The following is a 26,836-nucleotide window of genomic DNA, read 5'->3' as shown; positions in this document are numbered from 1 at the left end:
CATTGCATAAAGGTCTGGGGACATACATATAAAACAATCACAACACAATCATCATATTACAAAAGAGAGTAAAAAAGATAATGAATAAAATGGATTATAGAGACCCAACAAATGATTCATAAAGTCACACATTTTAAAATTGTATAAAAGACAACTGTTCAAATGATGTATAAAGTAAATAATAATATGCTTCCTGAAGTGGTCCAGAAGATGTTTCAGGTGTGAACCAGTACATATGTATATCATATAAAGGTGATAATCTATGGGATCATTAACAATTAAAAATAAAAATATGCAACACTTCAATATTTTTTTCCCAAGATGGCGCTGCTGTAGTGGCTGCTGTTGGCAGGATCTCTGGGCTCTTGTGTCATCCTTTTGTGTTTCTCTCTTCTTTTCACGTGTTATTATATTTTTTTGCCTTTTGGTCCGGGACCCTTTGGGACTGTGTGACAAGGGGTGTCACTTTCGTGACCTTTGCGGTGCTTTTTTTGTGGACTTCTGGATCTGCCTCCCGGGAGCCTTTTGGCCATAGAGACCAGCTGCTGGGTCTCTGCCACACCGGAGTCAGTTTGGAAGGACAGGAGGAGATGCGGATGAAGAGACAGGACTGCGGAGCTAGCTCTGAGTGCCGGGACGGACACGCTTTATAGTGTCTCGGCTGAATGAGCAGGTGTCGGAGACCTCGGTCTCCTTGCACACATCCTCACTCATCCATGCAGACTGGACATTGGCCGAGAGTTGGTTGGCGGCTCTCTTGGTTGCTTTGTTGGGTCTGCTCCCGTCTCTGGCCATGCTCCCTTCACCCCAGCAGACGATGGCGTGGAACACCGCAGAGGCCACCACAGTGTATATGTTTCCTTTACTTTTTATTCATAGCTGTATGTACAAGTGTCTGCTTGTATCTGCTGCTTTAATGTCTTTCATGTCCTTTGTGTTCTTTGATGTTTCCCTCTTACACACATGTGAGAGGGATGTGTACTATGGCTATGAGTTTTTTTTTTTTTCCCTTGGCCTCAGTCTGGACACCCTCTCCAGGGCCCAGTCTTGGATAGAATTTTTTGTTATTTTATTTTAATCTTCTATTTTTTCCTCCCATTCCCCCCTTGTTTACCTGTATCTCACCTTTTTTGTAAGGGGCGCTGGAAGCCGGCAGACCCGTCAGCGATCCTGTTCTGTCTCCCTGTAATGTTTGTATGATCTTGAATGGGATTGTACAGAAAATGTTTATTTTCCTGAAGGAACTCTCCTGAAGGAATAAATAAAGTACTATCTAATCTATCTAAAACAGAATAAAATAAGTGTAAAATTGTCTGATGAATATATATACACACATAAAATGTTTATTGTATTTAAAATGTATTTTACTGTTTACTCTCACCTTTTCAAATTAGTTTGTTTCAATTTTAATAAAAGTACACAATGTTGCATATTAATGCATGTAATGGACTGAAAAAAAAAGAGTCTATAAATATAGAAGCATGTTAACAAGATTGTTAGACAAACAACAATGTCACACATGTTATATGTGCTGATGTTGTTAGAAAGTCAAAATGAAAGTCTGGACAGTTTATTTCAAATCCTGCAGTTTCATTTGCTGCTGCTGTTCTCACCAGCACACTTGTGTTTCTTACACTGGTACTTAGAAGACAATCTTTCACCACACACACTGCAACTCAACACTTTCTCTCCTGGGTGTATTCTCGTGTGTGCTACAAGGTCTGATCGGTCACAAAAGCTTCTGTTGCATATTCAACAGGAATGTGATTTTTCACCAGTGTGTGTTCTAGTGTGTACTTTCAAATATAGACTTTGTGTAAAACATTTACCACAGATTGAACAAGAAAAAGGTTTTTCACCAGTGTGTGTTCTCATGTGTCTTTTCAAACTCTGACTTTGTGTAAAACCTTTACCACAGGTTGAACAGGAAAAAGGTTTTTCACCAGTGTGTGTTCTCATGTGTTTTACCAAACTTGAACTTTGTGCAAAACCTTTACCACAGAGTGAACAGATAAAAGTTTTTTCTCCAGTGTGTGTTCTCATGTGTGATTTCAGACGACAATGGTATTTAAAAGTTTTGTGAGAGAGAGAAGATGTGAAGTGAGTGTTGTCAGTGTGACATGTCTTATCATCTTTAGAGTCTTCATCATCAGTGTCAGGAGAGTGTGACGTTGTGTCCTCACTATCTGATAGTGGAGCTAAGAGCTTGTCTGCTTGTGATCCTCCACAGTGGTCTCCATCAGCTTCTGTTGTCATGTGTTGTGTTGAGCTGCTGCTTGGAGGCTCCCCCCCTCCCCTCTCCTCACTTTCACCTTTCACCTCATCATCTTCACTCTTCACAGGGACACCAGTCACTGGGAACTCCTCCAACCATTTAGGCTGACTGATGCCCTCTTCCTCCTCTTCCTCTCTAATGTGCGGTGGCTCTTGGTCCTCCTCTTCCACTTTAAAGTAGAGGGTCAGTGGGTCCTCCTCTCCCTTCTTAATGTGAAGGGTCAGTTTAACATTATGGGTCTGTGGCGTCTCGTCTTCCTCTTTAATGTGGGGGGGCTGTGGTTCCTCTCCTCCCTCTTTAATGTGTTGGGAGTGTGGTACCTCTTCTTCCTCGAGTATGTTAGGGGACTGTGGTTCCTCCTCCTGCTCATTGGGAAGATGCGCTTCTTTTAGGTCTGTGAAACAGGAGAAAACAAACATTCTTGAGAAAAGTCCAGCTTTGCTCAGTCACATGAGACGTTGCCCTGCACCAACATATGATCTCACAATCTCATCAGTTTCCCCTCACAGCAGTCAGGGTACTTCCAGCTGACACATGAAGAAGACCTTCAGGGGAATGCCTTCCCAGGCTAACATCCAATCCACCTTATTCATATAAAAACATCCTCAAATTAATTCCTGCAATCCATACTAGTGTGCTGTTGTCCCTCTGAATAAGTCATACACACACAGTAAATAATGTACCACATGCCAGCCTCCACGCAGTAGTACTAGTGATGAGCTCCCCCTGCTGGTGGACAATAATTACAGTCATTTTCACATTCCTCTTTAGAGACATGTCTGCTCTAAAAACCACTTGAGCACAATCAACATGTTGGCCAAAAACAATGACATCTGTTTTGCTTTCATTTAGATAGTGACGCCACAGTTAAACTGGGAAGAAGTAATCAGATTACTGATTACTCCTTCAAAATATAACTTGATTACCTTATTATGGGGCGGCATGGTGTAGTGGGTAGAGCGGCCGTGCCAGAAACCTGAGGGTTGCAGGTTCGCTTCCCACCTATTGACATCCAAATCGCTGCCGTCGTGTCCTTGGGCAAGACACTTCACCCTTGCCCCCGGTGCCACGCACACCAGTGAATGAATGATGAATGAATGATTGGTGGTGGTGGTCAGAGGGGCCGTAGGCGCAAATTAGCAGCCACGCTTCCGTCAGTCTACCCCAGGGCAGCTGTGGCTACAGATGTAGCTTACCACCACCTTGTGTGAATGAATGATGGATTCCCACTTCTCTGTGAGCGCTTTGAGTATCTAACAATAGAAAAGCGCGATATAAATCTAATCCATCATTATTATTATTATTAATAATAATTGTAAAAAAATATTAATTTAGTGCATTTCTAGACACTCAAATTGCATTAGTGTGAGAACTGGAAAGGCACCATTCATACAGTCCACGCTTTCAATGTGGTAAGCTACATTAAATTAAAATAATACTAATAAGTAGATGAAGCAATTCCTGAAAGAATTGTGTGTGAATGCTCCAATGCTGAAGTTGAACTGAAAGGTTGACAGAATGTAGTATGAATGTAAGAATAGTTTGAATGTTGGAACGATTAGATTTTGTAGGGTTTGAATTTTGGGAAAACCGTGATTTTTTTTAAGTTCTTAAACCAACATGCTTTTTTTGTCCTGACTCAGAGGAATGTTTTGACAGTGGAACGGTTGAAATGGGTTGAACAATGTGAAAGGAGTCATTGCACTAGAGAAGGTTGGAAATAAGGTTAGAAAAATATGAGAATTCCTGGAAATTTGTTGAATGTGGAAAACTGGTTGTTTGAATTTCCAGGCTGAATTTATTGTGTTGAAGGTGGAATGGTTTGAAACATGTGGGAATTGTGGAAAATTGAAAAATGGATAATTAATTTTGAATGGGGAAAATGTCCCTAAAAACGGGGAATTCCAGAAAATCCGGGAATTTCTTTGAATAAGTGTTGAAAGGGAGCACACAATTCCTGAACACACTGAATATTTTGAAGTTGGAACGGTTTGAATCAGATGAAAAATGTGGGAGTTGTGGAACTTTCATTTTATTCCTTTCAATGGGAATTTCATGGAATTTTTGGATTTTCGGGTAAAGCGGGAATTTTTTTGGAAATGCTATAAAATGTGAATGTTCTGAATGAGTTGAAATGGTTGGTGTTGGAATTATTCAAATCAGTTGAGAAATGTTGAAGTCGTAACATACTTAATTGAGAAATGGTTTTATGGAATTCCGTGAATTTTGGGAACACCAGGATTTTTTTCAATTCAAAAAACAAATTTGTTTTCTGTCCTGATGGAAAGGAATGATTTGACGGTGGAACTGTGGAAGTGGGTTAAAAAATGTTGTAATTTCAATTTCCAGAATTAGTGGAATATGTTTGAATCGGTGTAAAAATGTGGAAATGGTGGCATTTTGAAAAATGGCTCATTCATTTTGAATGGGGAAAAATGTCACGGAAAACGTGTAATTCTGGGAATTTTTGGAATTGGTCAAGGGAAAGCCCGTGATTACCGAATAGGCTGAACAGTTTGAGGTTGGCAAGGAGTGAATCCGATGAAACATGTTGAGGTTGTGGAACTTTGAAAAATGTACCATTATTTTCAATGAGAATTTCAGGAAAATTTGGGAATTTTGGGAAAAGCGGAATTCTTTTACAAACCCCGTTTCCATATGAGTTGGGAAATTGTGTGGGATGTAAATATAAACAGAATACATTTTCAACCCATAATCAGTTGAATATGCGACAAAGACAACATATTTGATGTTCAAACTGATAAACATTTTTTTTTTGCAAATAATCGTTAACTTTAGAATTTGATGCCAGCAACACGTGACCAAGGAGTTGGGAAAGGTGGCAATAAATACTTACAAAGTTGAGGAATGCTCATCAAACACTTATCTGGAACATCCCACAGGTGTGCAGGCTAATTGGGAACAGGTGGGTGCTATGATTGGGTATTAAAGCAGCTTTTGTGAAATGCTAAGTAATTCACAAACAAGGATGGGGTGAGGGTCACCAATTTGTAAGCAAAATGTCGAACAGTTTCAGGACAACATTTCTCAACGAGCTATTGAAAGGAATTTAGGGATTTTACCATCTACGGTGCATAAAATCATCAAAAGCAGCTGAATGGTCCATACAGGTTTTGGGGCAACATATGTTGTCATCCAAGCAATGTTATCATGGACGCCCCTGCTTATTTCAGCAAGACAATGCCAAGCCACGTGTTACAACAGCGTGGCTTCGTAGTAAAAGAGTGCGGGTACTTTCCTGGCCCGCCTGCAGTCCAGACCTGTCTTCCATGGAAAATGTGTGACACATTATGAAGCGTAAAATACGACAGCGGAGACCCCGGACTGTTGAATGACTGAAGGTCTACATAAAACATGAATCGGAAAGAATTCCACTTTCAAAGTTTCAACAATTAGTTTCCTCAGTTCCCAAACGTTTATTGAGTGTTGTTAAAAGAAAATGTGATGAAACACAGTGGTGAACATGCCCTTTCCCAATTACTTTGGCATGTGTTGCAGCCATGAAATTATAAGTTAATTCCATCCATCCATCATCTTCCGCTTATCCGAGGTCGGGTCGCGGGGGCAGCAGCCTAAGCAGGGAAGCCCAGACTTCCCTATCTCCAGCCACTTCGTCTAGCTCTTCCCGGGGGATCCCGAGGCGTTCCCAGGCCAGCCGGGAGACATAGTCTTCCCAACGTGTCCTGGGTCTTCCCCGTGGCCTCCTACCAGCTGGACGTGCCCTAAACACATCCCTAGGGAGGTGTTCGGGTGGCATCCTGACCAGATGCCCGAACCACCTCATCTGGCTCCTCTCGATGTGGAGGAGCAGCGGCTTTACGTTGAGCTCCTCCCGGATGGCAGAGCTTCTCACCCTATCTCTAAGGGAGAGACCCGCCACACGGCGGAGGAAACTCATTTCGGCCGCTTGTACCCGTGATCTTATCCTTTCGGTCATGACCCAAAGCTCATGACCATAGGTGAGGATGGGAACGTAGATCGACCGGTAAATTGAGAGCTTTGCCTTCCGGCTCAGCTCCTTCTTCACCACAACGAATCGATACAACGTCCGCATTACTGAAGACGCCGCACCGATCCGCCTGTCGATCTCACGATCCACTCTTCCCCCACTCGTGAACAAGACTCCTAGGTACTTGAACTCCTCCACTTGGGGCAGGGTCTCCTCCCCAACCCGGAGATGGCACTCCACCCTTTTCCGGGCGAGAACCATGGACTCGGACTTGGAGGTGCTGATTCTCATTCCGGTCGCTTCACACTCGGCTGCGAACCGATCCAGTGAGAGCTGAAGATCCCGGCCAGATGAAGCCATCAGGACTACATCATCTGCAAAAAGCAGAGACCTAATCCCGTGGCCACCAAACCGGAACCCCTCAACGCCTTGACTGCGCCTAGAAATTCTGTCCATAAAAGTTATGAACAGAATCGGTGACAAAGGACAGCCTTGGCGGAGTCCAACCTTCACTGGAAACGTGTCCGACTTACTGCCAGCAATGCGGACCAAGCTCTGACACTGATCATACAGGGAGCGGACTGCCACAATAAGACATTCCGATACCCCATACTCTCTGAGCACTCCCCACAGGACTTCCCGAGGGACACGGTCGAATGCCTTCTCCAAGTCCACAAAGCACATGTAGACTGGTTGGGCAAACTCCCATGCACCCTCAAGAACCCTGCCGAGAGTATAGAGCTGGTCCACAGTTCCACGACCAGGACGAAAACCACACTGTTCCTCCTGAATCCGAGGTTCGACTATCCGGCGAAGCCTCCTCTCCAGTACACCTGAATAAACCTTACCGGGAAGGCTGAGGAGTGTGATCCCACGATAGTTGGAACACACCCTCCGGTCCCCCTTCTTAAAGAGAGGGACCACCACCCCGGTCTGCCAATCCAGAGGTACCGCCCCCGATGTCCACGCGATGCTGCAGAGTCTTGTCAACCAAGACAGCCCCACAGCATCCAGAGCCTTAAGGAACTCCGGGCGGATCTCATCCACCCCCGGGGCCTTGCCGCCGAGGAGCTTTTTAACTACCTCAGCGACCTCAGCCCCAGAAATAGGAGAGTCCACTACAGATTCCCCAGGCACCGCTTCCTCAAAGAAAGACGTGTTGGTGGGATTGAGGAGGTCTTCGAAGTATTCCCTCCACCGATCCACAACATCCGCAGTCGAAGTCAGCAGAACACCATCCGCACCATACACGGTGTTGATAGTGCACTGCTTCCCCTTCCTGAGGCGCCGTATGGTGGTCCAGAATCGCTTCGAAGCCGTCCGGAAGTCGTTTTCCATGGCTTCCCCGAACTCTTCCCATGTCCGAGTTTTTGCCTCCGCGACCGCTAAAGCTGCACACCGCTTGGCCCGTCGGTACCCGTCCACTGCCTCCGGAGTCCTATGAGCCAAAAGAACCCGATAGGACTCCTTCTTCAGCTTGACGGCATCCCTCACTGCTGGTGTCCACCAACGGGTTCTGGGATTACCGCCACGACAGGCACCAACAACCTTGCGGCCACAGCTCCAATCAGCCGCCTCGACAATAGAGGTTCGGAACATGGTCCACTTGGACTCAATGTCCCGCACCTCCCTCGTGACATGTTCAAAGTTCTCCCGGAGGTGTGAATTGAAACTCTCTCTGACAGGAGACTCTGCCAGACGTTCCCAGCAGACCCTCACAATGCGCTTGGGCCTGCCAGGTCTGTCCGGCATCCTCCCCCACCATCGCAGCCAACTCACCACCAGGTGGTGATCGGTAGAAAGCTCCGCCCCTCTCTTCACCCGAGTGTCCAAAACATAAGGCCGCAAATCCGATGACACAACTACAAAGTCGATCATGGAACTGCGGCCTAGGGTGTCCTGGTGCCAAGTGCACATATGGACACCCTTATGTTTGAACATGGTGTTTGTTATCGACAAACTGTGACGAGCACAAAAGTCCAATAACAAAACACCACTCGGGTTTAGATCCGGGCGACCATTCTTCCCAATCACGCCTCTCCAGGTTTCACTGTCGTTGCCAACATGAGCGTTGAAGTCTCCCAGTAGGACAAGGGAATCACCCGGAGGAGCACTTTCCAGTACTCCCTCGAGTGTACCCAAAAAGGGTGGGTATTCTGAACTGCTGTTTGGTGCGTAAGCACAAACAACAGTCAGGACCCGTCCCCCCACCCGAAGGCGAAGGGAAGCTACCCTCTCGTCCACTGGGTTGAACTCAAACGTACAGGCTTTGAGCCGGGGGGCAACCAGAATTGCCACCCCAGCCCGTCGCCTCTCACTGCCGGCAACGCCAGAGTGGAAGAGGGTCCAGTCCCTCTCGAGAGAACTGGTTCCAGAGCCCTTGCTGTGCGTCGAGGTGAGTCCGACTATATTCAGCCGGAACTTCTCTACATCGCGCACTAGCTCAGGCTCCTTCCCCCCCAGTGAGGTGACGTTCCACGTCCCAAGAGCTAGCTTCTGTAGCCGAGGATCGGACCGCCAAGTGCCCTGCCTTCGGCTGCCGCCCAGCTCACAATGCACCCGACCTCTATGGCCCCTCCTATGAGTGGTGGGCCCATTGGAGGGATGACCCACGTTGCCTCTTCGGGCTGTGCCCGGCCGGGCCCCATGGGAACAGGCCCGACCACCAGGCGCTCGCCATCGTGCCCCAACTCCGGGCCTGGCTCCAGAGCGGGGCCCCGGTGACCCACGTCCGGGCGAGGGAAATCTGGGTTCATTTCGTTGTAATTCCATAGAAGTCTTTGAGCTGCTCTTTGTCTGATCACTCACCTAGGACCTGTTTGTCTTGGGAGACCCTACCAGGGGGCTTTATGCCCCCGGACAACATAGCTCCTAGGATCATTGGGACACGCAAACTCCTCTACCACGGTAAGGTAGCAGCTCAGAGAGGAGTATAAGTTAATTATTATTTGCAAAAAAAAAAATAAGTTTCTCAGTGTGGACATGAAATATCTTGTTTTTGCAGTCTATTCAATTGAATTTAAGTTGAAAATAATTAGCAAATCATTGTATTCTCTTTACACTATATTATTCTATTTCATTATATTGTTCATCTGGATAATAAAAACTATTTATTACCGATGTGGGAGAAAACATTTGTATCTGGATTTATAAATATCAAGTTTATGATTTTGAACATCAAACATCTTGTCTTTGTAGTGCATTCAACTGAATATGGGTTGAAAAGGATTTGCAAGTCATTGTATTCTGTTTATATTTACATCTAACACAATTTTCCAACGGCGTCACGGTGTAAGAGGGGTTAGTGCGTCTGCCTCACAGTACGAAGGTCCTGCAGTCCTGGGTTCAATCCCAGGCTCGAGATATTTCTGTGTGGAGTATGCATGTTCTCCCCGTGAATGCGTGGGTTCCCTCCGGGTACTCCGGCTTCCTCCCACCTCCAAAGACATGCACCTGGGGATAGGTTGATTGGCAACACTAAATTGGCCCTAGTGTGTGAATGTGAGTGTGAATGTTGTCTGTCTGTCTGTGTCGGCCCTGCGATGAGGTGGCGACTTGTCCAGGGTATAACCTGCTTTCCGCCCGATTGTAGCTGAGATAGGCGCTAGCGCCCCCCACGACCCCAAAAAGGGAATAAGCGGTAGAAAATGGATGGATGTACAATTTCCCAACTCATATGGAATTGGGGTTTGTAACACAGTGGTGAACATGCCCTTTCCCAACTACTTTAGCACGTGTTGCAGCCATGAAATTCTAAGTGAATTATTATTTAAAAAAAAAAAAAGTTTATGAGTTTGAACATCAAATATCTTGTCTTTGAAGTGCATTCAATTGAATATGGGTTGAAAAGGATTTGTAAATCATTGTATTCCGTTTATATTTACATTTAAGACAATTTAACAACTCATATGGAAACGGGGTTTGTAGAAAATGCTAAAATTTGTGAATGTTCTGAAGGAGTGAATGGTTGGTGTTGGAATTTTTCAAATCAGTCGAGAAATGTTGAAATAGTAACATTTTTTGTTGAGAAATAGTATTATGGAATTCCCGGATTTTTGGGAAAACCAAGAATTTTTCCAGAGAAAAAAACAACTTTGTTTTTTGTCATCATTAAGAGGAATGATTTGCTGGTGGAACGGTTGAAGTGGGTTGAAAAATGTGGTAGACACAAAAAAGGGTGAAAAAAGGGTTTGAAAAAACGTGAATTTTGGGCATTCTTTGAAAAAATTTTAACTTGGAAAAATGATAGTTTGAATGTCAAGGTTTAGTGAAACATGTAGAAGATGGAATGATTTGAGTCACTTGAAAAAAGTGGAAATGGTGGAAGTTTGAAAAACAGCCAATTCATTTTGAACGGGAAAAATGACTAAGCACGTATTTATTCTTGTTTCAAGCTACTTTAGCGGCTAGCTTAACTATTAGCTTGTCCATCCTTTGTGTGTAACATGTTTAGCCATGTTCTACAGTCCTTCAGTGATAATAATACCTGTAGGAAAGGTAATGTATTTGCTGCAATGGAGGATGGTTGAAGGTGTGATGGAAGAAGACACAGTTCCACTGCTCATCGTGATTATATTATATATTCCAAATGTATTTTTCCTGTTATTAATCAAATATAAAGTTAGTAAAGATGTGAGAGTAAGAAGTCAACAAACCTGTTCTGTGTGACACAACTTGATGTTTCTTGAAAACAGCGTCCAGTAGTTGATAGTTTTCCTCCTTTGTTCTAGAAAGTTCCGCCTGGTATTCTGCTATCGTTCTTTCTAACACTACAAATATTTCTTCAACAGCAGCAGTTAGTCGCTGATCCACCAACGCTCTCAACATTTGTAATGTAGACATTTTCACACAATCACAACACTTTACTCTCACACTTGATCTCTACTTAGCGATGTGTTGATAACTTCTGTGTCTTCTGTTAGCAGCTAACAAGCTAAGCTAACTAGCGAGCTAAGCTAACTAACAAGCAAAGATAGCACGAGAAGCGGCACAGTGCTTCTAGCGCATCGAGACCACTTTGTCCTTGAATAAAGAATCAAATATGTATTTTATACGACGTAAATATTTCAAACTGGAGAACAAATAATAAGACTGACTTATTAGCGTCCTGCTCGCTTCTTTCTCTGTCTTCTTCTTCTTAGTGTTGTGTCGTTCGCGAAAGATTCGTTCGAATGAACAAATCTTTTGAGTGAATGTACTGAACCGAATCACTTCATGAACTGATTCGTTCTTTTCTCAGTTCAGTTGAGCTCCGCCGCAACCGTGCCGGTATGAGTGGAACTTCCGCATTCTGTGACTCGCTGAACCCTCGACGTCAGCGAACGACGCAGCCAGCTACTCATCATGTGGGCGGGGGAGGGACTGAGCGAACGATTCGTTCACCGCGGATTAACGACATGAATCACTCAGTGAACGACAACTCTCTCGCTCTCTGCTCTGCTTGCCCAAATGCCGCGAGTGATTGTCCTCCCGTCGCGGGAATATGTTTCATGCCATTGGCATCCCTTCTCCATTCATTCTCCAAGATATGTTTCATGCCATTGGCATCCCTTCTCCATTCATTCTCCAAGATATGTTTCATGCCATTGGCATCCCTTCTCCATTCATTCTCCAAGATATGTTTCATGCCATTGGCATCCCTTCTCCATTCATTCTCCAAGATATGTTTCATGCCATTGGCATCCCTTCTCCATTCATTCTCCAAGATATGTTTCATGCCATTGGCATCCCTTCTCCATTCATTCTCCAAGATATGTTTCATGCCATTGGCATCCCTTCTCCATTCATTCTCCAAGATATGTTTCATGCCATTGGCATCCCTTCTCCATTCATTCTCCAAGATATGTTTCATGCCATTGACATCCCTTCTCCATTCATTCTCCAAGCTAACGGCTAATGTTGACTCAAGCCACGTGAAAATAAACACACACACACGCGCCCCGTCCCCATCATCTCATCACATAACATTTTTATTGCATATTTAAGTTGATATCCATCCATCCATCCATTTCTACCGCTTATTCCCGTTCGGGGTCGCGGGGGGCGCTGGCGCCTATCTCAGCTACAATCGGACGGAAGGCAATATTTCCATTTTTATATTTTTAAATGTAAGCTACAGAATTTTTTGTTTTTATGTTGGCATTTCGGGCACTTGGTTTAATATTTGTTTTGTTTTATTTAAGGTGGCCTTTTATTTTATTTTTGTTTGCACATTTAAGTTGATATTTTCTTTGTTATATTTTTAAACGTAGGCTACAGAAGATTTAGTTTTCATGTTGGCATTTCTGCCTCTTAATTTATTTGTTTTATTTTGAAGGTATTTTTGTTTTTGTTTGCATATTTAAGTTTACATTTTCTTTGTTATATTTTTAAACTTAGGCTACAGAACATTTAGTTTTTATGTTGGCATTTATGTCTCTTAATTTATTTGTTTTATTTTGAAGGTATTTATTTTTGTTTTGTTTGCATATTTAAGTTTACATTTTCTTTGCTACAGAACATTTTGTTTTTATGTTGGCATTTGTTAAGGGTTTTCTTAATTTAATATTTGCTTTTGCAGAGAGCGATTCACGTTTGTCGCCCTCTGGCCCACAGAACCGTAGCTGAGTGATTCAGGCTCGCTTCACGGACCTACAAGAACTGACTGGTTGTCGCTGAGGACGTGACTCACGTTCGCGCTGCACTCACTCACTTATTCAGAATCAGGATTTGCGGACCTACTGACACAGAGAACTGACTGTGTCGCGGAGGATGACGTCACATTGAGGCTCTCGTTCAGTCACTGTGCGAGTCATTCATTGGGTGCAGAGGGCTTGTGTCGTTCATTGGGTGCCGAGGGCTTGTGTCCTTCATTGGGTGCCGAGGGCTTGTGTCGTTCATTGGGTGCCGAGGGCTTGTGTCGTTCATTGGGTGCCGAGGGCTTGTGTCGTTCATTGGGTGCTGAGGGCTTGTGTCGTTCATTGGGTGCTGAGGGCTTGTGTCGTTCATTGGGTGCCGAGGGCTTGTGTCGTTCATTGGGTGCCGAGGGCTTGTGTCGTTCATTGGGTGCTGAGGGCTTGTGTCGTTCATTGGGTGCTGAGGGCTTGTGTCGTTCATTGGGCGCCGAGGGCTTGTGTCGTTCATTGGGTGCTGAGGGCTTGTGTCGTTCATTGGGCGCCGAGGGCTTGTGTCGTTCATTGGGTGTTGAGGGCTTGTGTCGTTCATTGGGCGCCGAGGGCTTGTGTCGTTCATTGGGTGTTGAGGGCTTGTGTCGTTCATTGGGCGCCGAGGGCTTGTGTCGTTCATTGGGTGCCGAGGGCTTGTGTCGTTCATTGGGTGCCGAGGGCTTGTGTCGTTCATTGGGTGCCGAGGGCTTGTGTCGTTCATTGGGTGCTGAGGGCTTGTGTCTTTCATTGGGTGCCGAGGGCTTGTGTCGTTCATTGGGTGCCGAGGGCTTGTGTCGTTCATTGGGTGCTGAGGGCTTGTGTCGTTCATTGGGTGCTGAGGGCTTGTGTCGTTCATTGGGTGCCGAGGGCTTGTGTCGTTCATTGGGTGCTGAGGGCTTGTGTCGTTCATTGGGTGCTGAGGGCTTGTGTCGTTCATTGGGCGCCGAGGGCTTGTGTCGTTCATTGGGTGCTGAGGGCTTGTGTCGTTCATTGGGCGCCGAGGGCTTGTGTCGTTCATTGGGTGTTGAGGGCTTGTGTCGTTCATTGGGCGCCGAGGGCTTGTGTCGTTCATTGGGTGCCGAGGGCTTGTGTCGTTCATTGGGTGTTGAGGGCTTGTGTCGTTCATTGGGTGCTGAGGGCTTGTGTCGTTCATTGGGCGCCGAGGGCTTGTGTCGTTCATTGGGTGCTGAGGGCTTGTGTCGTTCATTGGGCGCCGAGGGCTTGTGTCGTTCATTGGGTGTTGAGGGCTTGTGTCGTTCATTGGGCGCCGAGGGCTTGTGTCGTTCATTGGGTGCCGAGGGCTTGTGTCGTTCATTGGGTGCCGAGGGCTTGTGTCGTTCATTGGGTGCTGAGGGCTTGTGTCGTTCATTGGGTGCTGAGGGCTTGTGTCGTTCATTGGGCGCCGAGGGCTTGTGTCGTTCATTGGGTGCTGAGGGCTTGTGTCGTTCATTGGGCGCCGAGGGCTTGTGTCGTTCATTGGGTGTTGAGGGCTTGTGTCGTTCATTGGGCGCCGAGGGCTTGTGTCGTTCATTGGGTGCCGAGGGCTTGTGTCGTTCATTGGGTGCCGAGGGCTTGTGTCGTTCATTGGGTGCCGAGGGCTTGTGTCGTTCATTGGGTGCTGAGGGCTTGTGTCGTTCATTGGGTGCTGAGGGTTTGTGTTGTTCATTGGGCGCCGAGGGCTTGTGTCGTTCATCAGGAGCTGAGGGCTTGTGTCGTTCATTGGGTGCCGAGGGCTTGTGTCGTTCATTGGGTGCCGAGGGCTTGTGTCGTTCATTGGGTGCTGAGGGCTTGTGTCGTTCATTGGGTGCTGAGGGTTTGTGTTGTTCGCCAACTGACACACACCGAGATCTGCCGCTGGGGAAGCTGTTACTGACTGACTCATGATTCGCCGACCTGCACACAGAACTGCTGCTGCAGAAGTGATTCGGTGATCGAATGTTTTGAACGAATCAATCTCAGGAAATGATTCTAGTTATTCAGTATAGTCAAAATAACTGCTGATCCCATCACTCCTTTTTCTTATGTTTTTATGGTTGTTGGCAAGCAACCTTGTGGTGTGCATTAGTGCCACCTTGTGGTGTGCATTAGCGCCACCTACTGTAATGGAGTGTGGACCGAGATGGATCCCTACTCTATTTTCTTTTATTTAACCCAGTGTTTTTTAAATATGTTTATATTGCTTTATATCCTATGTGTTCTGAATTAAATCCAAATATATCTCCCACTGCTAACCTAATATTTTCTTTCGCCAGCCTACTTTCCAGTATTGATCACTTTCTCTATTGTATTTCTTACATTGTATTAAAACATGGTCATTATTTTTTATCTGATGGCAAAAATCACACAGTCCTGTATTATGTTTCCAATCAATTTTAGTGAACTATTTAGATATGTATGTCCTAATCTCATTCTAGTAATAATGTCTTCTTCTTTCCTATTTCTACCCCCTCCTCTCATGACACCTACTCTCCTCTGGACTTTGTAAATCTCTCTACCTTTTGTTTCCTTATTCCAATTATCCTGCCACTTTTTATTGTGTTCTATCTTAATGATGCTCTTCACTTCTTCTTTACTGTGCTTCATCTCCATGTTTACTTCTGTTTTAGTGCTTGCTTTTTTTGCATATCTATCAGCTAACTCATTCCCCACAACTCCTACATGAGCAGGAACCCAGAGAAATGTTACCACATCTCCCGCTTTATTTATCCTGTAGATTGCCTGAACTATTTCATAAACTATATCTAGTCTTGTTTCTGATGCTATGTTTTTTATGCTCGTCAATTCACTGCTGGAGTCCGAGCACACGACTACTTTCCTTGCTTTGTTTTCCTCTATCCAGTTAACTGCCATATAAATTGCTACCAATTCCCCCGTAAAAACAGATAGTTTATCACTAATTCTTTTATTCAACACTATATTTCCTTGTGGGATAACTGCAGCAGCTCCTACTTTACTATTTATAGTTTTTGATGCATCAGTGAATATCATGATGTTATCAAAAAACATTTCCTCAATCCAATGTTCTATCTGGTAACTATTTAAATGTCTATTCTTCAGGAACTGCATGTTTACCTTTGGGTTGTCATACATCCACGGTGGTATTGCAGGAATTGGTACTGTAGGGCTCACTTTAATATGGTCAATTTGTGTTTTGTTACATATATCTCCTATTATCCACCCAAAACTATTCATTTTTTTCTTCCCTTTTTCTTGGCAGTTTATTAGCACTTGACGGGTTGGATGTCCTTGCTTGGATCCTTTTAAGTTTGCCCAATAAACTGCTGAGAGTTTATCTCTCCTCATGTCCAAAGGTTTTTCATTCATTTCTACTTGTAATGCTGCCACTGGAGTAGATTTAGTAGTTCCACAACATAATCTTAACACCTGCGACTGGATCCGGTCTATTTTCTCAAGTAGTGTTTTTGAAGCAGATTGATAAATAATGCATCCGTAGTCGATAACAGATGGAATTAAAGTGATATATATTGTTTTCAATGTCAACCTATCAGCCCCCCAATCTTTACCCCTCAAAGCCCTCATTATATTTCACACCTTTTTACTTTTCTCCACTATTTTGCTGATGTGGGTTGACCAGTCTCCTCTCTGAGCTGCAACCTAATCGTGGTAGAGTAGTTTGCTTGTCCCAATGATCCTAGGAGCTATGTTGTCCGGGGGCATAAATCCCCCTGGTAGGGTCTCTCAAGGCAAACAGGTTCTAGGTGAGGGATCAGACAAAGAGCAGCTCGAAGACCTTTATGAAGAAGAAAAATCATGGACCCAGATTTCCCTCGCCCGGACGCGGGTCACCGGGGCCCCCCTCTGGAGCCAGGCCCGGAGTTGGGGCACGATGGCGAGCGCCTGGTGGCCGGGCCTGTTCCCATGGGGCCCGGCCGAGCACAGCCCGAAGAGGCAACGTGGGTCACCCCTCCAATGGGCTCACCACCCATAGCAGGGGCCATAGAGGTCGGGTGCAATGTGAGCTGGGCGGCAGCCGAAGGCAGGGCACTTGGCGGTCCGATCCTCGGCTACAGAAGCTAGCTCTTGGGACGTGGAACGTCACCTCACTGGGGGGGAAAGAGCCTGAGCTAGTGCGCGAAGTCGAGAAATTCCGGCTGGATATAGTCGGACTCACTTCGACGCACAGCAAGGGCTCTGGAACCACTTCTCTCGAGAGGGATTGGACCCTCTTCCACTCTGGCGTTGCCGGCAGTGAGAGGCGACGGGCTGGGGTGGCAATTCTAGTTCCCCCCCGGCTCAAAGCCTGTACGTTGGAGTTCAACCCGGTGGACGAAAGGGTAGCCTCTCTCCGCCTTCGGGTGGGGGGACGGGTCCTGACTGTTGTTTGTGCTTATGCACCAAACGGCAGTTCAGAGTACCCACCCTTTTTGGGTACACTCGAGGGAGTACTGGAAAGTGCTCCCCCGGGTGATTCGCTTATCCTACTGGGAGACTTCAACGCTCACGTTGGCAACGACCGTGAAACCTGGAGAGACGTGATTGGGAAGAATGGCCGCCCGGATCTGAACCCGAGTGGTGTTTTGTTATTGGACTTTTGTGCTCGTCACGGATTGTCCATAACAAACACCATGTTCAAACATAAGGGTGTCCATATGTGCACTTGGCACCAGGACACCCTAGGCCGCAGTTCCATGATCGACTTTGTAGTTGTGTCATCGGATTTGCGGCCTCATTTTTTGGACACTCGGGTGAAGAGAGGGGCGGAACTTTCTACCGATCACCACCTGGTGGTGAGTTGGCTGCGATGGTGGGGGAGGATGCCGGACAGACCTGGCAGGCCCAAACGCATTGTGAGGGTCTGCTGGGAACGTCTGGCAGAGTCTCCTGTCAGACAAAGTTTCAATTCCCACCTCCGGAAGAACTTTGAACATGTCACGAGGGAGGTGCTGGACATTGAGTCCGAGTGGACCATGTTCCGCACCTCCATTGTCGAGGCGGCAGATCGGAGCTGTGGCCGCAAGGTAGTTGGTGCCTGTCGGGGCGGAAATCCTAAAACCCCTTGGTGGACACCAGCGGTGAGGGATGCCGTCAAGCTGAAGAAGGAGTCCTATCGGGTCCTTTTGGCTCATAGGACTCCGGAGGCAGTGGACAGGTACCGACGGGCCAAGCGGTGTGCAGCTTCAGCGGTCGCTGAGGCAAAAACTCGGACATGGGAGGAGTTCGGGGAAGCCATGGAAAACAACTTCCGGACGGCTTCGAAGCGATTCTGGACCACCGTCCGCCGCCTCAGGAAGGGGAAGCAGTGCACTATCAACACCGTGTATGGTGCGGATGGTGTTCTGCTGACCTCAACTGCGGATGTTGTGGATAGATGGAGGGAATACTTCGAAGACCTCCTCAATCCCACCAACATGTCTTCCTATGAGGAAGCAGTGCCTGGGGGATCTGTGGTGGACTCTCCTATTTCTGGGGCTGAGGTCGCTGAGGTAGTTAAAAAGTTCCTCGGTGGCAAGGCCCCAGGGGTGGACGAGATCCGCCCGGAGTTCCTTAAGGCTCTGGATGCTGTGGGGCTGTCTTGGTTGACAAGACTTTGCAGCATCGCGTGGACATCGGGGGCGGTACCTCTGGATTGGCAGACCGGGGTGGTGGTTCCTCTCTTTAAGAAGGGGGACCGGAGGGTGTGTTCCAACTATCGTGGGATCACACTCCTCAGCCTTCCCGGTAAGGTTTATTCAGGTGTACTGGAGAGGAGGCTACGTCGGATAGTCGAACCTCGGATTCAGGAGGAACGGTGTGGTTTTCGTCCTGGTCGTGGAACTGTGGACCAGCTCTATACTCTCGGCAGGGTTCTTGAGGGTGCATGGGAGTTTGCCCAACCAGTCTACATGTGCTTTGTGGACTTGGAGAAGGCATTCGACCGTGTCCCTCGGGAAGTCCTGTGGGGAGTGCTCAGAGAGTATGGGGTATCGGACTGTCTTATTGTGGCGGTCCGTTCCCTGTACGATCAGTGCCAGAGCTTGGTCCGCATTGCTGGCAGTAAGTCGAACACATTTCCAGTGAGGGTTGGACTCCGCCAAGGCTGTCCTTTGTCACCGATTCTGTTCATAACTTTTATGGACAGAATTTCTAGGCGCAGTCAAGGCGTTGAGGGGTTCCGGTTTGGTAACCGCAGGATTAGGTCTCTGCTTTTTGCAGATGATGTGGTCCTGATGGCTTCATCTGACCGGGATCTTCAGCTCTCGCTGGATCGGTTTGCAGCCGAGTGTGAAGCGACCGGAATGAGAATCAGCACCTCCAAGTCCGAGTCCATGGTTCTCGCCCGGAAAAGGGTGGAATGCCATCTCCGGGTCGGGGAGGAGACCCTGCCCCAAGTGGAGGAGTTCAAGTACCTAGGAGTCTTGTTCACGAGTGAGGGAAGAGTGGATCGTGAGATCGACAGGCGGATCGGTGCGGCGTCTTCAGTAATGCGGATGTTGTACCGATCCGTTGTGGTGAAGAAGGAGCTGAGCCGGAAGGCAAAGCTCTCAATTTACCGGTCGATCTACGTTCCCATCCTCACCTATGGTCATGAGCTTTGGGTCATGACCGAAAGGATAAGATCACGGGTACAAGCGGCCCAAATGAGTTTCCTCCGCCGTGTGGCGGGGCTCTCCCTTAGAGATAGGGTGAGAAGCTCTGCCATCCGGGAGGGACTCAAAGTAAAGCCGCTGCTCCTGAGCCAGATGAGGTGGTTCGGGCATCTGGTCAGGATGCCACCCGAACGCCTCCCTAGGGAGGTGTTTAGGGCACGTCCAACCGGTAGGAGGCCACGGGGAAGACCCAGGACACGTTGGGAAGACTATGTCTCCCGGCTGGCCTGGGAACGCCTCGGGATCCCCCGGGAAGAGCTGGACGAAGTGGCTGGGGAGAGGGAAGTCTGGGTTTCCCTGCTTAGGCTGTTGCCCCCGCGACCCGACCTCGGATAAGCGGAAGATGATGGATGGATGGGTTGACCAGTTCATATTTTTATCAAACCATATTCCTAAATATTTAAATACTTGTACCTCTTCTATGTTTTCTCCATAGAGTTTTATTTGGAGCTTGTTTTGTACTTTCCTCTTCGTAAAATGTATGACTTTTGTCTTTCCAACAGAGAATCTTAAACCCCAAGCCGTCCCCCAGTCTTGAACATTATTTACCGCTTTTTGAATCTTCTTTTCTATATGATGTGTATTTCTACCTCTCTTCCACATCACTCCATCATCACAAACAATGCCACCTCCACTAACCCTTCCACTTCACTAAAAACTTCATTTATCATGATGGAAAATAGTACTGGACTTATTATACTCCCTTGTGGGGTCCCATTTTCCACCTCGTATTCTCTGCTATATTCATTCTCTATTTTTACTAATAATGTTCTACTTGTTAAAAAGTCTTTTATCCATCTGTACATTCTTCCTCTAATCCCAATCCTATTTAGTTTCATCAGCAACCCCTGTTTCCACAACATATCATACGCTTTCTCTATGTCCAAAAATACCGCAATTATACTTTCTTTATTTATTTGTCCCTTTCTAATTTCCTCTTCCAGCTGCACTGCTGGGTCATTTGTGCTTCTTGCTTTGCGAAAACCACTTTGGTAGTTTTTTATCATTTCTTTTGACTCTAAATAATATATTATTCTTTCATTAATCATTTTTTCCATTACTTTGCCCAAATTTGAGGTCAATGCTATCGGCCTATAATTTCCTGCCTCTTCCGGATCTTTCCCTGACTTGCATATTGGAATTATTACAGCTGTTTTCCACTCATCTGGTAATTTTCCTTCTTCATATATCCTATTATATAATTTCAAGACCACTTCTTTGCCGATGCTACCTACATTTTTGATCATTTGATAACTCACCAGGTCTTTCCCTGCCGTCGTATTTTTAACTTTTTTTAAAATTGGAACCATTTCATCCAAAGAAAATGTCATATCCATAGTGTTGGTAAAACTATTATCGTTGTCTTCCTTCATATCCTCAATATTTAAACTAATTGTTTCTTCTCTCTTTTGTTTTTTTACATTTCTCAAATGATCATTACTGTGCACTTTAACAAAGGTTTTTGCTAAAAGTTCTGCTTTTTCTTTATTTCCTCCCACACTCCGCGTTCCATCTTTCATCTCATGATGTTTATGTTCTTTTCTGAGCCCTGACATTCTCTTGATCATTCCCCACACTTGGCTTAAAGGAGTAGTTCTATTTAGTGTTTCACAAAAAGTTCTCCAATGGTGTTTTCTTGTTTTTTTAATAACATACCTTACTCTAGCTTGATGCCTTTTATACTGGATCATGTCTTGGAAATGATGTGTTCTTCTCAATATTCTAAATGCTCTATTCCGTTCTTGTATTGCATCTGTGCACTCTTGTGTCCACCACGGCACTATCTTCCTTCTTCTCCCTATACTATTCCTTGGTATGCTCTGTTCGGCTGCTTCTATTATGCACCCCGTAATATCTGTATTTAATTGTTCAATATCTTGATTTATATCTACTTCCTTTAAAGTTATGTCGGTAATTTCCCTAAATTTCCCCCAGTCACCATGATTATACTTCCATCTTCCTTCTATCCTAGTGCTTTCTGTCCTATGATTTATGTTTATGTGAATGAAGATTGGATAGTGATCACTTCCCATTGTGCTGTATTTATTTACTTCCCACTCCACCTTTCCTGCTAACCCTTGTGACACTAGTGTTAAATCTATTGCTGTTTCTTTACCCGTGACGACATCTAACCTTGTTCCCGACCCATCATTCACACACACCACTTCTTTTTCCTCCAAAAGTGCTTCCAATGTTTCCCCATTCCAGTCATCCCTTTCACCCCACATTGTGCTATGTGCATTAAAGTCACCACACCAAATAATATTGCCACTCCAGTGCTCCATTATTGTTTCTAGTTGGTGAATTTCTAATTCCTTGCATGGATTATAGAAGTTTAGTACTTTGTATCTTTCTTTATTATTCCATACTTCTACTCCTACTATCTCTAGTTCTTGATTTACTTTTAATATTGGGACGGTGTGGCGCAGTGGGAGAGTGGCCGAGCGCAACCCGAGGGTCACTGGTTCAAATCCCACCTAGAACCAACCTCGTCACGTCCGTTGTGTCCTGAGCAAGACACTTCACCCTTGCTCCTGATGGGTGCTGGTTGGCGCCTTGCATGGCAGCTCCCTCCATCAGTGTGTGAATGTGTGTGTGAATGGGTAAATGTGGAAGTAGTGTCAAAGCGCTTTGAGTACCTTGAAGGTAGAAAAGCGTTATACAAGTACAACCCATTTATTAATGCATATCTTCCTTAATAAATATGGCACATCCTCCTCCTTGCCCATCATTCCTATCTTTACGTATCGTTATATATCCTTTTATTATAAAGTTTAATTTTGGCTTCAGCCATGTTTCTTGAATACATATTATATGTGGTTTATTTTTCATATTATTAATATATCCCTTTAATTCCTGTCCGTTTGCTATCAAACTTCTGGCATTCCACTGAACAATGAACATGGCGTTGGATTGTGGTCACATGACTCGGTCTCGTCTACTCTCTGTAGCTCACCTTGCACCTGTTCCCAGGATAGTTCTTTTAAATTTAAAAACTTTGCTGCTGCTTTGACAATTATTTTGATTTTCTCAGTTTTGTTTCTAGCCTGTTCTGTACAGTTTATTACGTAAGCCAGGAATACAACTAGTTTGTCCATGGAAATTCCTGTATTTGCTGCCTCTTGTTTTTTATTTCTTGAACTATTTTCACTTCTGTCCTGTTCTGCACTTTCTTGATTTCTTATTTGAACTGCCTCTGCGTATGTTATATTTCTTTCAACTCTGATTTGCTGTACTTCTGTTTCCTTATGATGCAGCCCCCATACGCTGCTGTGTGATTCCCGCCACAATTACAACACTTGACCTGTTCATTTTCTCCACATTGTCCATATTCATGCTCCCCTCCACACCGTCCACATCTCATCTTAGCATGACACACACTACTATGTGCCCATAGCGTTGGCACTTGAAACAAGGTACTAGGGGTGGCACGTAAGCTCTAAAGTAGAAGCTTAGATACCCATTCATGATTCTTTCTGGGAGGACTTCCTCTGCAAACTGCACTGGCACAGATTTGGCATTTTTAAAGCATTTTCTAAGCATTTTTTCAGGCCCGGACTGAAATAGGGGATATCCAAGTTTTATAAGGGACACCAAAAATGTTCCAACCACCCGCGAGATGTCCCTTATTTCAAAGTCTGGGTGCTGGCAACCCAAGTGGTTTGAAAAAGGCATTTGGTTGCTGATGCACTTATTGAGTGATAAAAGTATTATAATATTTCAAGATTTCAGTAAGTACGACCTGTAAATAGACAAACATATTTAAAAACAAATGTAAAGGTTCAAAATATTCTAAATACAGCATGTAATGTTTTTCAGAGCTCTTTTCTAAATTGTCCGGGCTTTTGGTGGATGGACACAATATTACAGATTTGAAACTCTGAAATTAGACAATTATTTAATATTTCTTATTTGCTGTATTTTCTCTAGAACAAAAAAACAAACAAAAATACAAATAACTGTAAAGTTTTCATTCTTCCAAAGGCAAAGGAGTTCATAAAAAAAAACAAAAAAAAAAACGGAATTCACCACTTAAAATAATTTTTAAGATGTTTTGCAATTGAAGACAACATTTGTTCTTTCTGTGATAGCAAAACAAAATGAAGTGTTTATTATAAGAATGTATGCAAAGGAAATCTCAGCTGGATGATGTACAATATCGGCTTTTGTCTGACACTCCAAACTTGTTTACTGAAATTAATAATGTTTTCGGGATGTTAAAAAAGAAAAAAAATTGTACAAAATGTTTAAGAGACAATAATGGAATGTTTGATTTTATCCACAAATGTAAGTAAAAACAAAACCATCCTTCCACAAACAATTCAGCCATTTTCTCTCACTTTTATATTACATAAAGGTTTGGGGACATACATTTAAAACAATCACAACACAATCATCATATTACAAAAGAGAGTAATAAAGATAATTAATAAAATAGATTAAAGAGACCCAACAAATAATTCATAAAGTCACACATTTTAAAATTGTATATAAGACAACTGTTCAGATGATGTATAAAGTAAATAATAATATGCTTCCTGAAGTGGTCCAGAAGATGTTTCAGATGTGAACCAGTACATATGTATATCATATAAAGGTGATAATCTATGGGATTATTAACAATTACAAATACAAATATGTCAAACTTCAATATTTCAAACACCTATAAAAAACACTATTATGAATAAGTCTAATGTTGTATGATGAATATATATACACTTACATTTTTTTAAATGTATTTAAAATATGTCTTGTACTGTTTACTCTCACCTTTTCAGTCAAATTGTTCTGTTAAATTTTTAATAAAAGTACACAATGTTGCATATTAATGCAGGTACTCGACTAAAAAAAACACTAATACAAAATATCTAATCTTTAAATGTAGAAGCATATTAAAATAGTGTTACACAAACAACAATGTTACACATACAGTCACACATTTTAAAAGGGAATAATTTTGTATAAATTGTTTGTACATTAAATGGAATTTGAATGTATCACATGTTTTGTACTGTTTTGGATTTACTGACCATTTTAGTAAAATTGTTCCTCTTGCAAAAATGTATGTCAATATAAAACTAAACAATGTTGCACAATAATGCATACAATGGGCTGAAAAAATGGTGTGTGAATATAGAAGCATGTTAACAACATTGTGTTAGACAAACAACAATGTCACACATGTTATATGTGCTGATGTTGTTAGAAAGTCAAAATGAAAGTCTGGACAGTTTATTTCAAATCCTGCAGTTTCATTTGCTGCTGCTGTTCTCACCAGCACACTTGTGTTTCTTACACTGGTACTTAGAAGACAATCTTTCACCACACACACTGCAACTCAACACTTTCTCTCCTGGGTGTCTTCTCATGTGTCTTACAAGGGTCGATCGGTCACAAAAGCTTCTGTTGCAGATTGAACAGGAATGTGATTTTTCACCAGTGTGTGTTCTCTTGTTTTTTTCACATCCTGACTTTGTGTGAAACCTTTACCACAGATTGAACAAGAAAAATATTTTTCACCAGTGTGTGTTCTCATGTGTTCTTTCAGAAGACTTGGGTATTTAAAAGTTTTGTGAGAGTGAGAAGATGTGAAGTGAGTGTTGTCAGTGTGACATGTCTTATCATCTTTAGAGTCTTCATCATCAGTGTCAGGAGAGTGTGACGTTGTGTCCTCACTATCTGATAGTGGAGCTAAGAGCTTGTCTGCTTGTGATCCTCCACAGTGGTCTCCATCAGCTTCTGTTGTCATGTGTTGTGTTGAGCTGCTGCTTGGAGGCTCCCCCCCTCCCCTCTCCTCACTTTCACCTTTCACCTCATCATCTTCACTCTTCACAGGGACACCAGTCACTGGGAACATCAGTCCTTCAATATGCTCTCCCTCCTGACTGACGCTGTGTTCCTCCTCTTCTTCTTTAATGTGTGAGGTCTGTGGCGCCTCTTCTTCCTTTTTAAAGTGGTCGGTCAGTGGTTCCTCCATGTTCAGTTTAATGTTGGGGGTCAGTGGATCATTCACTTTCTTTATAAAGTGTGGGGTCTCTGGTACCTCCTCTTCCTCTTTAAAATGGAGGAAGAGTGGGTCCTTGTCTTCCTCTTTCAAGTAAGAGGGCTGAGGCTCCTCCTTCACCATCCTGGAGCTCCACTCCTGTTGCTCAGAGAGAAGATGTTCTTCACAGACGTCTGCAAGACACATTATAATGACTTTTATGAGAAATAAACAGAACTTTTCCTAATGTGTTTGTTTCAACTCTGAAGTTGCACGCAAGGAACAAACTGAGCCCACACAAACCCTCATGGTAGCACAAGACATTTTTCTATCCTTCCTGGCTGGGCACACACACACACACACACACACACACACACACACACACACACACACATTAACATGTCTAACATAGTAGCCTCTCCATTTTTAAGAGTTTTATAGAGTGTATAGTTGACATACACAATACTGTTAAATGAAATATATTAGATGTACAGAGATGACAGACAAGTCCTTCATAGATTTTCAAAACAACTGACATCTGACAAATCAGACAGTTAGTATCAGACTGTAAAATACATGGTCATCTTTAATGGATTGATCAGTCAAATCATACTGTCAGTGACCTATTGATCACACCGGAAGCCAGGGGCGTGGCTTAGAGGTCATAAACCATTTTGATTGATCTGTTTTTGACTATTTGACAGAGAGTGGGTGTTATATTCTCTTATGGCCCCCACCTGTGGAACAGCCTGCCAGAGAGCCTCAGGACTGCAGAAACCATTGATGTATTTTTTAAAAGGGCTAAGGACACACCTTTTTAATCAGACTTTTTACTGATCATGTTCAACTCCTGTTTTTTTATTATTCATTGTATTGTATTCTATCAGTGTGTCTTTGAAGAATTGGGGCCAATCCCTCTTAGTACCATTTTTAATAAAGCTATTGAGGATGCCCCCATGTTGCTCTCATATTGTTTTTGTGTCAGTCTAATAATTGACTGTAATATTATTTTCTACATGTTTGTAGTATGCTAGTTAGCTTGTTTTTATACCTTTTGTACTTGCTTGTGTTATACATTTTCGATATAATGTATTCTTATTAGAAGCTTTTTAAATATTTTTGTCGTCCATGGTTGATTATTCTTTCTCTGCTTTCTACTGAGTTGTTTCCATGGACAATGTTTGTCATAAAAAAAATCAACGTGTTTAAGAAATGTTCATATGCTTCATCAACATCATTTTCATTGGACACATTGTCCTAATTTAGCTTTTCTAGCTCATTTTTGAAAACAATCATCCTCTTCTCTGTGCAAATTTTTCAAAATGTATTAATGTCTTCCATGTTCTTCTTCTTGGAGTTTCCATCATATATTGCGAA

At 44.1% G+C, this 26,836-nt stretch overlaps 1 protein-coding gene across 4 annotated transcripts in view; it reads right to left on the bottom strand.

Moving 5' to 3' along the window:
* The window catches only part of LOC133546181 (oocyte zinc finger protein XlCOF6.1-like), a 29,846-nt gene extending 18,478 nt beyond the window's left edge, over positions 1-11,368 (bottom strand). The window contains exons 1-2 of one of the 4 annotated variants that reach the window (XM_061892062.1): positions 10,901-11,368; positions 1,456-2,669 (exon numbers count right to left, since the gene is read on the bottom strand). In XM_061892062.1, the coding sequence (XP_061748046.1) occupies positions 1,753-2,669; positions 10,901-11,087 (1,104 nt within the window). In that variant the 5' untranslated portion in view covers positions 11,088-11,368 and the 3' untranslated portion in view covers positions 1,456-1,752. Of the gene's footprint in view, positions 1-1,455; positions 2,670-10,900 lie in introns of those variants that run through there. The other 3 variants (XM_061892063.1, XM_061892057.1, XM_061892061.1) reach the window with 3 other exon arrangements.
* Positions 11,369-26,836: the final 15,468 nt, after the last annotated feature.

The sequence above is a fragment of the Nerophis ophidion genome, linkage group LG29, assembly GCF_033978795.1.
Source record: "Nerophis ophidion isolate RoL-2023_Sa linkage group LG29, RoL_Noph_v1.0, whole genome shotgun sequence".
In the NCBI taxonomy this organism is placed as follows: domain Eukaryota; kingdom Metazoa; phylum Chordata; class Actinopteri; order Syngnathiformes; family Syngnathidae; genus Nerophis; species Nerophis ophidion.
The sequence above is the reverse complement of the archived record's forward strand: the minus strand, read 5'-3'. Positions and strand labels throughout refer to the sequence as shown.